The sequence below is a fragment of the Schistocerca gregaria genome, chromosome 6 (assembly GCF_023897955.1).
Source record: "Schistocerca gregaria isolate iqSchGreg1 chromosome 6, iqSchGreg1.2, whole genome shotgun sequence".
In the NCBI taxonomy this organism is placed as follows: Eukaryota; Metazoa; Arthropoda; class Insecta; order Orthoptera; family Acrididae; genus Schistocerca; species Schistocerca gregaria.
The window spans coordinates 243,927,338-243,940,608 of NC_064925.1; the positions used below are offsets into that span (position 1 = coordinate 243,927,338).

General features: G+C 39.6%; 1 protein-coding gene across 3 annotated transcripts in view; it reads right to left on the reverse strand.

Annotated features, from left to right (window-relative positions):
• LOC126278125 (probable ATP-dependent RNA helicase spindle-E) overlaps window positions 1–13,271 on the reverse strand; it is a 224,970-nt gene that overhangs the window by 45,038 nt on the left and 166,661 nt on the right. For all 3 annotated transcript variants that reach the window (XM_049978013.1, XM_049978012.1, XM_049978011.1), the window contains 2 exons: window positions 6,783–6,917; window positions 3,920–4,058 (listed from right to left, as the gene is read on the reverse strand). In XM_049978013.1, coding sequence (XP_049833970.1) covers window positions 3,920–4,058; window positions 6,783–6,917 — 274 coding nt within the window. The remainder of the gene's footprint in view (window positions 1–3,919; window positions 4,059–6,782; window positions 6,918–13,271) is intronic.

A 13,271-nucleotide genomic window follows, 5' to 3' on the forward strand; every position in this document is an offset into this window, starting at 1 on the left:
CTGCAAGATTCTCTGTGTTTGGCTGACACTTGAACCTACGCAGAGCCATACACCTAGTCCTAATTGCAGAATGGCATCTGTCAATCCACCACGGGACAATTTACCTCTTCCATTGTCCTGTGGTCTGTGGAACGGATGCTGCAGAGACATTTTGGTAATATGATCCACCCAAGCCTCGACATTGGCACCATGTTCAAACTGGGCCATCTGGCTAGAAAGTGTCCAGTCTGCTCTACCGAGCACCCATCACAGTGGTTTTCTTTTGTTTTCCACTCTGTCTGTCAGATGAATTCAGACTGGAAAGTGATCACTTCCGTGCAAGTCGTCAACCGCTTTCCATTGAACAGTGTGAGCAGGAGATGTAGAGCAAAGTGACAGATCAATACAGAGAACGACCCAGTTACTGTGCAGAAATATATGCTCTGTACCGTATTTAGCAAGTATGCGCATGATGACATGAGAAGCTTCTAAATTGCTCTACCCCTGGAGCAGGTAGTTGCGGAGCCCCAAAGCACATTCTGTGTATTAAAATTGCCACAGGGAATTAAGGGGCGGGGAGCTGTGTTATAAGGTCAGTTAGGGCCTCTTCATCAAGCACATCATATGGGGGCAAGTAAAGGGAACATATTGTCAACGGATGACGCTTGTGTACTGATACAACAACTGCTTGTAAGGTCTTTGTAAGTGAGACACATGAGCAGTGGTAGTTGGTACTGACAACAATACCTACGCCTGCTCCAGCTCTCTCTCCACTCAGGTCATCCTTTTTGTGGAGTACATAGCCTCTTAGCTCAGGCGTGTACGATTGATTCGACGTGAAAGAATAATGTCTGATAGTGCTCGGAATAGCTTTTGACCCGAACTTCATGAACCTTTCCCTCCACGCTGTCCTTTCGAGGATGCGGGAGAAAGGGGGCATTGAGAGGTACTCTACTTGTTGTGACCCTTCATGACACTCACTACAGAGATGTTGCTGGTCTCTTCTGTGGTGGCTGCTTGGATTGCTCTATCCTTACTTGCTTTGCCTTGTCATGTACACATGCAGGTACAGGTGATGGTGGTGTATGGTCTGGATCGAAGCATTGACCTTAGAAACAAGTTTCTGCCCCATGGAAGCATAACAAGTGGTAAAGACAGGAGGTTTATATTCCTTTTGGGCTTCAGCAAAGGGGATCCGCTTGGTAACTTTCAGTTCCTGAATTTTTCCTTCCTGTGCAAAAACAGGGAAGTCTTGGCTCCAGACTGGGTGGCTCCCGAAGCAGTTAACGCATACTGGTGGAAATGGACAGTCAATCCCAGTTTCATGGGCTCTCTTTCCACATTTCCCACAAGTCACTTCATCCCAGAAACTCAGCACTGTGTGACCAAAACACTGGCATTTATAGCATCATATAGGGTTAGGTACATAAGGCCAAGAGAAAATCTGCTATGATGTGATCAGGCACGTTGGAGAAACGTGCAATGGAGGTGACGATCTTCTCAATTTCCCCATTATTCATACGCATCCTTTGCTCTACGTCCACTGTCCCCTATAATGCCCTTTCCTGTTTAGATTCAGCTATGTTGATTTCCATGTCACGGCAAGTGACCACACCCTTGCCAGCGGTAAGGGAGTTATATAGTTCAACAGTTACATCATATTCACTCAATTTTTTGGTCTTCATAATTACTTCCACCTCTTTTGTCCCATTAGCCTCAATCAGTAGGAAACCATTCCGCAACCGCTTAATATACTTCAGGCTTCCAGCAAGACCTTCCAAGCCTTTATGCTTATAGAAGGGGGACACTTTTTCGAATGTCCCCTCCTTCCTCTCCATGACCAAACACACATTTTTATTTATGAATGCTTGAGCCCTGTTACTATAATTCAACTGATGTAGATTACCAGGAGAGCTAGTATCCCTCATTTGTTTGGAGGATTGGGTGTGATTACTCCCATGTGGTACACCCTTCCCACTGGCAGGAGAAGAAGATTTTGAGGGTTCCATCTCAGTCCCATGAGCAGCTAGGGAAACAAGGGTCCACTAAGACAGAGCCCCACGTGCCTGAGTAAGACTTACACAACTGAGATGCTGCACTTCCCCAGAGGTTGCCCGCTAATGACTGTTCCACCTCAACAGCCAAGCATCTCATCAGCACGTAACACACCTTGAAATTGAGCCTTTTTTATAGAGGTTTTTACCATCCTCAAAATCTGGGTGGTCAAGCCTAGATCCCCATTCCCTAAAACACACAACATTCCACTGCCGCACCACACAGTGGTCAGTGACGGTAACAGCTAACAGGCAGTGCTTAGAGTCCTCGGCTCAGGAACTGTGGGGTCGCCAAGACTGTACTCAGCAAGCGAATGCTTAGTCCCAAGGGTGATAATAGATTCCATGCTCTGTGTTAACTGAGTCAGAAAGTTCAGGCTTCCTTGCAAACTGGTGTCTAAAATGTTACCCTCACAATTCTGTTCTCTAATTAACTGCTCAAGGTAAGGTAAGGCATTTCAAACAATTTCATATGATTCCCTGCCCCAAGTACCCATCGTAATAAACAGTCTCCCAATCTACAGCTAGGAAGATGAAAAAATACTATAGCATTATCAGGATACTTATGCAGCACCTCCAAATTTTACCTGAAGTGTTTTCTGCAACTACTGCTGCTCCTGAGGCAAGTGGACTATAAAAGCATCACATTACCATGGTTGACACACCTTTAACACTTATCTTCACCCACATTATTTCATTTTCTGAATCTGCACTAACATCGATTGATAATATTGTATCACTTATGGTTCCATCACCATTCTGCAGCATACCTTTGCGAAATTTATTTGAATTTTGAATTTCACATTTAGTTTGAGCCACCTTTCTGTCCCTTGCACTATGTGGACACTGTTACCATTTATATGTGTGACTAGTTCTGGGATTTTTCCATGAATGTTCCTATAATTAACTAATACTATATCAAAATACTCTTTTTCTAATCTCCCATGACAAATGTTATTCTCCGTTATTCATAATGAGACTGATATTCTTCCCTGATGTGTGTATGACTACTTTCTCACAGTTTGTGTATATAAACTGTCAATGTGTATTCAACTGTATTAGTCTTAGGCTCACAGAAAAGATGGTCAGGTAGAACACAGCCAAAATGACACTGCATTAAGTTAACTAAACCTGGCAATATTCATGAAATGATCCATAGTTATATCTAGTCTGCATATTATATTTTATTATTAATTTGAGTTACATTAACAAATACATAAATACTTGGTGAAGTTCTTTCAATACACTCTGTACATAAGATGATTCGCAAAGTAATACAAGACTATGCTCATCAGCGGAGAAACAAGCATGTTCTAAACCAATACTTACTAATACTGCGAATCACAACCCCCCCCCCCCTCTCTCTCTCTCTCTCTCTCTCTGTGTGTGTGTGTGTGTGTGTGTGTGTGTGTGTGTGTGTGTGTGTGTGTGTGTGTCACTTTTTTTTTTTCACAAAAAAATATTTTATGGCATGGCATAAAAGAACTAAGTTCCACAAGGGCTGACACTCCCGTTTTACAGAGAGAATGAAAGATGAGCAAAAAAAAAAATTAGAAGAATGAACGCTGAGGCGCGGTCCGCCATCTGATTGATTGTGGGGCGCATGCAGCCCACATGCTATGCATTGCTGCTCTAAAAAGTTAACGGAGTACCTAGAACCATTTACTGGCATAAAATTTCTATTTGTTTAAGAATCAGTTAAAGTCAACCAGGCAAGTTATGAGCACTGTTAATAATTTAATTTCCAAACATGAAAGTAAACAGAACAAGATAAAAGGAAAAGGCTAAAATGTGATTAAAACTGAGAGTTCATTTTCTTACAAACATTAGCAAAGTCTAAAATTCAATAATCATAGGTAACTATTCCAAAACAGAATGTCACTTACATTCTGAATATCACTAATGGTGATTTCTGTGTCAAATGTGACCTCCAGGTCATGATCTGGGAATATAGGCTTGTTTGTGTCTGGATTGCATCCCAGACCGCATAAGGCACCAGTGTACTGTGTTACTGCCTCATTAGTCCTGGAAACAATGGGACATAAACAATAACTACAACAGAACAAGATCTTAAACTATCTATAAGTGCCTAAAATTTGGAAATATTAATTTATAATTTAAATATTTTGATTTACACAGAATTTTTTGTTTCTAGGTCACATTAAGGGTGACATTTGTTGTTGTTGTTGTTGTTGTTGTTGTTGTTACTACTACTACTACTACTACTACAACCACCACCACCACCACCACCACCACCACTATTAAAGCTATGATGTAAGGCATATTTTTCTACTTATCATTTCTTCACCATATGCACAGTGTACACGTGGACAAGGAAAAAAAATCCTGGATTTTTTCCGCATTCCCCGCTTAAAAATACATATTTTTATGGTGAAAATACACTTTCTCTAGAACTGTAAAACTTATCAATCCGTTGAACGTTAAAGGTTTTATACACTGTCACAGAGCTCCCCAGCACTCCAGGAAACAAAACCCAGCAAAATAAAATTATACTTTTTGGAAAAATCTTTCATACGCAGCAACATGTAGGCTCCATATTTTCATATTACGAAAATATAAATGTAGGATTCGCCAAACACAGCACATGTCACATTATCTTGCCAGTCAAGACAGTAGATATTCAGAGGACACCTGATGCATTCAGTAAATAGCAACATGACTGTTGAGTACTGTGAACACACAAATAGGAAATGTTCATAATTCAAATTAATACATACATAGCATAGCTACAAGAAAAGCTAAGGTTTCACTTATAAGATTGGTCTTTTTGTGTTTGTTACCCTTTAAGAGAATTCAAACACAAATGAGCTAGTACAATACTAAATGACGACATTAAATGTCAGGTCTTCTGGGCCCAAAATTTTTCTAAGTGGCTGGTCCTAAATGTGTTACGTTATTAACAAGTGTCAAATGTTCTGCAATTTAAGAAATTCATCACATGTTCTCACACAACATAATTCATGTTGCGTAAAAGGCAATTTCTTCTCAAACCGTCATTGACAATATCTTCCTGTGACCTGTTGGAAAGAGATTCGCTTGAGCAGTTGCCATAGAATGCCAGAACACAGGTGTTACTGTGCATATGTGATAATGCAGGAAGCCTGTGCTTGCTATATGCTCTTCACGTATACCTTTCGTCGCATTTCTGTTTAGAATTTCGTGCATAGCGTGGCATCATGTGACCATGTGCAGCAATGCGGTGATATGGGAGTTAATGTACTTAGGGCAATGGTTTTACCATATCCTATCCCGATAAGGAATGCAAAATTAAAAAGCAGTGCTTGGCACAATATTCATTTCAAAACTAGACACTACAGTTCAAAGTAACCTAATATTTTGCTACATGGTGACTTTAACAAAAACAGCACTGCAAAAAGCTAGTAAGAAGGACTACAAATTTCTTTAAAAAAAAAAAAAGAACTGTTGTTTCTATACACCAGAACTATGAAAATTAAGCTTTTTATAACTTTATCAAAACGTATAAAGCTTAACAAGGTTACTTGTGACGCCAAGGAACTGCATAACTGGCAGTTTATATTATATTCCAGGAGTAAATATAAAGCCTTGTGGGGAGTTACAATGATAAAATATGGTGTATTGTCAGTCCATATTTACAGAAGAATGGTGTTCTGTAGATTTAAAATGCAAACAATACAAATTATGAAATAACGTCAAGCCTGGAGGCCGTACCAGTCAAGTGTTTAAACATTTCTTGTGATCAAAAAACACTGCGTTTCATGGAAGGCAGATATGTAAAATTTTACTAAAGCTTTTCATTGTGGCTTTTGGGCCGAAAGTCAATTTTCTTAGAGAACTATTACTGTATTATCTCATGTTTGGTTCTTTATTGTGACACAGAGAGAGAGCTTTTTCTCTCTCTCCTTCTCTCTAGGTCTCTGCTTTTCCACTACTTCCCCCACCTCTCTCTGCACACCTACCAACCTGCAGCACTTCACTGTCCACCATCCCCACCATACTATCCCTCCCCCTCCCTACCCCAGCCACCTCCTTTCCCCCACCCAGTTGCCACTCCCATCATGCACTGGTGCTGCTGCTCGTTGTGTGGTTTCAGTTGCCTGAAAGTGCAGTTGCGTTTGTGTGTTTGTGTGTGTGTGTGTGTGTGTGTGTGTGTGTGTGTGTGTGTGTGTGTGTTGTTGGCAAAGGCCATTGTCCGAAAGCATTAAGTCGGAAAATCTCTTTGTTGTGCCTACCTGCGTCTCACTATATGGTGAGTAGCAACTTTCCTTCTCATAATATTGTTACATTCCACCCTGGATTTTCCATTGTTTGATTTTTGGTTGAGTTTATTTGGTCAACAGCAAGGAGGAAAATTTATCTAATTTAAGTCTTAGTCCATTTCTCTTATTCCACACATTTTTAATTTTTACTGCCTCTACATTAACTAGTATAATAATGGTTATGTCTGGATAGAACTAAAGTGTTGGAGAATTTATATGGTGTTACACTGGTCCAGCATGCGGCAAGCTATGCGTAATTACTGTATATTTTGACAAATGAATTTGTAATTTTCGTCTTGTTGAATTGAAGTGGTCCTGTAAAAAGACATGGTGTTGATCCAGCCTTCAATAATGAACCAGGGTGCCACCCTCTGGTTCTTAGTTTGAATGCTGTATCAACACCATGTCTTTTTACAGGACCACTTCAATTCAACAAGACGAAAATTACAAATTCATTTGTCAAAATATACAGTAACTGCAGCAGTATTACCTGAGTTCTATTTCAGGGGCAAAAATAAGGCACAAAAGTGCTGGAAGCCCATGAATATTTGGCATCAATGTTGTATGCCTTAGGTTCATACGATCACCAGCTGGGTTTAAAGAAACTGTAGCTGCTACAAGCATCCTGTAAAAGAAATATGGTTAGGAAATGTATTATTAAGTCAAGTCACTTTGCTTTCTATTCTATAAGTGGGCCACAGCAGTAAACTGATGCAAAACTGTAGTTTTAGTAAGAGAAAACACTGTTGCTACACTCACAGATCCTTTATTTTGTCTAGCATGAGCAGGCATTCCCTGCATGGGGGAGCAACTGCTTAGACTAAGTCGGACTTAGTATTTTTTATTTACCGGTTTCTGTGTTCAAATGAACAAAAGTGTCACCAGAATATACACTGTTAAAGATGCAAATTGAGATAATACAGAAAACTTAGATTGACAAACTTTCACTGATGTTAAGTACAATATGCTGTTTCCAGTATGGTGACTTGCATCTAAATTTGGTTGATAACATTAAAGATTATATTTAAAGTTGGCTGGCAGCTCCAAAGTTTAAACTGGCTATACTACAGTACAGAAGTAAATGGTGACATTGACAATGCCAAAGATTAAACTGACTGAACAACAGTACTTGTAATATCCAAGGTATAGTGTATCCAAAGACAGAAAATGAAATTTGCATTTTAATTGTCTCTTTTATTGGTTTGTGCACAGACATCTCATACTTGTACATATCTGCTTATCTTCAAAAAGAAATCAGTACATTTGTAAAAATTAATATATCTTTTAAAGTACATTATAAAAATGTCTTTATAAATACACATTCAGAATTTGCATTCTTAAAAATATTTCTGTTCGTATGTTATGGTAAGTATTATATTTCAGTTCCTTATCAACAGTACCTCATGACTACATGGAAGAATCTATTCAGGTTAAATTTGTTTTGTTCATTTAATAGATCTTGTGGGTTTTTCTCCTTTTTTTACAATAATTTCCAAATCTTTCAAAAAATTTAACTGTGTGTGAATAATTTTCATACTATCTTGTACTTGCATGTTTAGTTGTCCACAAATGTTCATCCAGTGCTGTAGGATTTGAATTTAAATTGAAATGTTCTATATAAAATATTTTAAACGTATTAAAAGGAACTAACTAACTTCCAGTTTAACCAATGTACATGCTCTGACAATTTCAGCATTTCATTTTATACTCTCTTGAACTATTGTATTTGTCCTTTGCGTACGTTCTCTTGTGTTTTAGCATGCCTTTAAGGCAGATGCTAGTTTGAAATGCTACTTTAACTTTGTCTTGGGAAACATCCCACAATTCAGTTTGTTATAAGACTTCTGTAAGTGAGTGAAATATACCTTTTATTTTCTACTGCCTTGTCTGTATTTTTTTCTTTCATTTAATATTTTTCTGTATAGTATGGTACACTTTCATTATATCACTTTCTTGGTAATTGTTCCCTAAAGCTATCTTTTTGTTTGTCTGTAATTCTGTAGCTCTGTCTTCATCTTTGGTAACTGTAACATTCTGTGTGAAGTTGAATAGAAATATGCATTTTTGTGCTGGATTGCACGATTTGAATTACTCCCAATAATTATACCTGAATATGTAGGCACCCTGACAACTTTAAAAATATGTTTCCCATTCAATCTACTAATTGGCAAATTGAGAAAATTGATGCTATTTTCTCTTTCATGTTCAACTGTGAACTTAATTTTTGGGTGATGTGGTTGAGTTTGTCTATTACAACATTTAAATCCTGCTTGGTTCCTTTAAATAGAAATATACTGTCATCAACATACCAGTGATAATAAAGTATTTTCTGTTTTATTTTGGGGAATTTATGAGAAAGCAAATTTCCAAGTCATTACGAAAAATTTCAGACAATATGCTGTAAATCCCAAACCACCATACTGGAAATAGTATATGTACTTTACATCAATGTAAGTTGATGTCAATGTAAATTTCTGTATTATCTCAATTTGCTCATTTGAAGACCAAAACCACCAATAAAAAATAATAAATCTGACTTAGGGCTGTTTTCAAAAACTACTTTATTTTATCACTTTGATACCATCTCTGAAATACCGTGGCTGTACTCAGATAACATACACAATAAGAAACAACACAATAACAAAATGCTCTTAAACATTAAAGCAGGAATTATTGCCTGCTTCATGGAACTTGCAATATGTATCCAACTTATCAACAATAACATTTCTGGACTGGCAAAATATATCAGAAATGCTACAGGCCATGTGTCAATAAATACTGATCAGTTAATTATTGACATTCTCTATTTCCTCCCCCAAAACAATATACTGCCTTAATAGAAATAATATACTTAGTAAATCACAATTTACTCTGCTAATGTGTTGCCCCACTGATATATTCACCCAGAAAATATTATTGCAAATTAAATAATAAAATAACTCCGGTTCATATTTCTGTGAAATGTTCAACGCATTATACTGTAAAAAAAGTTGCCCATGTGCTTGAAAAATCAAGGTTTCATTGCATTAGAGCATTAGCAAACAATTGGCTATAATCACATTTAACAAAACGAGTGCAAGAATTTATGATAAGTAATTCAAGTAATGTATATGAAGAAACTTCCTCAAATGGAGCTCCAAAAGATGTGACATTACTGTTTTTCATACTAACAAAATTAATCCCCCCCCCCCCCCCCCCCCACACACACACACACTCAAACAAATGAGCAAAACATTTTCAAAGTAATTCATCTTATGTCTACCGCTGAGCATAATGATGCGTGAGATGACTGTTTCTATATAGATGGATGCAGAGTCATTCAGATGGTACAACAGAAGCGACAAACCAATCAACAAATTGCGATTAAGACATTACAAACCTTTATAAAATGAGAGAGTCAAACTGAACTGTTTACTTAATTCCTGAGCTCACAAATAGGAAACTGAAGGTGATAATGTAGCAGCACATCAATGACCTCAGTAGAAGATGGGGAGATGAGGAAATAAACCACTGTAAAATTAATGAAGGAATCTAAACCCCCACTTTAAGTAATTTAGGGAAAAATAAATGAGGATGAACACATGATGATGATAATGATAATGATGATGATGATTGGAGCTTATAAGCACTCAACAGCGAGGTCATAAAAGCACCCATACATTTATTAAAATAAACAAATGTGGTTAAAACCTCAAAAATTGCTCCTCAGAAATGCACTCGAACTAAGCACACAATCACTCTATCTTACATGTTCTAAAACAACGAAGAAAGAATAAAAGTAGCTATACATAAGATTAAAATAAAAGTAGAAACAACAAAGGAGCTAAAAGAAAGGCACGGGCAAATGTGACTGGCTGATCAATAACAAAAATATGGGTGAGCCAGTCACCCCATTTACATGTTAAAACCACTGCCCTAAAATCTTGGGAAGATGTTGGCCAATTCACTAAACCTAAAAACACGAACCTCATTCATTTAAGCATTACTTAAAATAGAGGGCAGATGTGGCAGCAAGACTGCCACCACCCACAGGTTGGAAAATAAAACACAGTCCAATAAAATAAGGCACACAGTTATCTGACGCCACAAGCACCACACATAGGAAAGTCCTCTCGTCCGAGCAGGAGGCCATGCATCATACTGCTGCGGCCTATGCGAAGATAAGTAAGGAGGACCTTGTCCCATCAATATGGCTGGAAGGAGGTATGCCCTGGCCACATTGTGGGCTTTACTACATGGAGCTTATTGTCTGTCACTTCCAGCCACTCATCCTCCCACCTACACAAGTCTCTGGAGCTCAACAGCAAGGTTAGGGCATGCAGGGCAATGGCACACTTAAATATATGAGGTTAACAACATGCCTCCTTGGATGCTAGATCCACCCTTCCATTCGCCACAAGCCCCATGTGCCCTGGTATAGCAGAAAACACCACCTTCCCCAGTCGTCATAGCTGGAGGATGGCACCCTGGATATTCTGTACTACGTTGTCTGCTGGGTACAAATGTTTCAGAGAGTGAAGGGCACTCAGAGAATTGGAAGAGGCATGAAATTTAGCACTGGAAGAATGTCTCATCTACTCCAGGACCCTTAAGATCACATATACTTCTGCATCAAAGATGGTAAATTCTTGAGCCAGTTGGACCTTGAGAACACGATCCGGAAAAGCAACAAAGCAACAAACTGAGGCCCCCTGTTTGGACCCATCCGTAAGGACGGCTACATAGTTGCGATGCTCACATAAAGTGTTAGAAAATATCGCACTAAAAACAGAAGCAGGAGTGTATGGCACCAAGTCCAAAATTATCCTGGGCCTCTGCAGAAACCATGGCGGCAGACTGTTAAAACCCTAGAGTTGTGCTTTTACTTACTCCACACAAAGTGACTCCAGCACCCACAGCACACGGATCCCAAATGGCATTGTGGTTCATGGACGAATGGAGAAAAGGCATTCCAGGGGTGGATGGGTAAGAGCATGGTATGTGGGTGAAGTTGAAGCTATGAGGAACTTCTGTGCCTGACACACCACAAGAAGCTTCTGCCGGATGGTGAGTGGCAGTTCACCAGCCTCAGCTCAGAGTCTGGGTATGGGTACGGGTCTGATCCGGTAACCACCCATGGCGTGCCGAATCCCCTTATGGTAGACAGCATCCATGATCTTCAAATAAGAAGGCATCTCTGATCCATACACTGTGCCCCCACAGTTCAGCCGGGAATGCACGAAAGCTTCATAAAACTGAAGCAGATGTGCCCTGTATGCTCCCAAAGTCCTGTGGCTAAGGCACTTTGTGATGTTCAGTGCCTTGAGGGTTCTGGTTTTCAGGTCTCTCAGGTGTGACAACTACGACAATCTGGAGTAGAAAACGAGGCCAAGAAACCTCACTAAGTCTCTTAAGTGTAGGATAGTGTCCCTCACATGGAAGTCAAGTAAATTAAAAATATGATGAGAATGACTAAAATGAACACACACACTTATCTGGAGAATACTTAAGTCCTGTCTTTGCAGCTCACTCCTCTAACCTCTGCAATGTAAGTTGCAATTGATGGCTCACTTTTTCAACACTGGAGGAGGAACAGAATACAGCAACATCATCTACAAATAAGGAGCACTGTGCAGGTCTCTTTCTCATAGATGTGATACTGTTTATGACTATGGCAAAGAGAGTATCACTTAAAATACTGCCCTGAGGGACAACATTCTCTGGCTAAAAACCATCTGATAGTGTGCCACCAACTCAACTCCTAAAAAACTGCTGAGACAGGAAATACTTTATGAAGCCACAAAAGCCCCATTTAAGTGATTGTGCAAGAATACAGTGCTCCAAGTAGTACAGTATGCCTTACTGATATTGAAGAATATGCCATTACATTGATGTTTACGTAGGAAAGCCTGCTGAATAGCCAACTGTAGCAGAGTCAGGTTATCGACAGTGGACCGATATCTCTGGAATCCACACTGAGAGTCGCTAAGGAATTACCTGGTCTCTAACAACCAGACCAGACAAGGGTTAACAATTCACTCTAGGGTATTTCCTACACAGTTTGTTATGGCAATACCCCAATAACTACTGGAACGTGTGGTCCATTCCTGGTTTGAGGAGAGGTACCAAAACTGCCTCTCTCCATGAGTTGGGGAACTGATCTTACTGTCATATAATATTAAAACATTCAAGGAGGATTTCCTTTGATGCTGGTGCCAAACGTCAAAGCATGAAGAACCAGATTTGATCATGACGAGATGCAGTATCACGAGTCTCAGACAGTGCCAATTCCAGCTCCCACATGGAGAAAGGGCAGTTGTAAGACTCAATTGTGGGATTTGAAGTCTAACTTGCTCCTCTCTACAGGTGCACAGTAACAGCAAAACACCAGATCGTGGCTGGCAGGGGCTACAGTCTTCGCAAAATGCTCTATCATCATTTGAACAATATCTCCAAGTGTTGTTTGAAGACACCCAATTTGCATTGCTGCTATCAGTAAATGACTTTGTCTACCGAAATTCCTCTGGATGGATTCCCATACTTTTGTAGGGCAAGTGGAACAAATGACAGAACCAGGAAACATCAGCCATGTCCTTTTCTTGCTCTCCTTAAATACGCGTTGAGCTGACATCAAGCTCCATGACCTCCGAAGACTCAAGAGAGACATCAGATAGGATGACGTCAATATCATCAGACTGCATACTTCTATCAGTGAGCAATTCTTTGCCTTCGACTTCGATTTTTTTGGCCTGAGGTGGATTTGGAGCCACAACCTCTGAAGCCTCCCCCCATGAACCATGGACCTTGCCGTAGACGGGGAGGCTTGCGTGCCTCAGCGATACAGATAGCCGTACCGTAGGTGCAACCACAACGGAGGGGTATCTGTTGAAAGGCCAGACAAATGTGTGGTTCCTGAAGAGGGGCAGCAGCCTTTTCAGTAGTTGCAGGGGCAACAGTCTGGATGATTGACTGATCTGGCCTTGTAACACTAACCAAAACG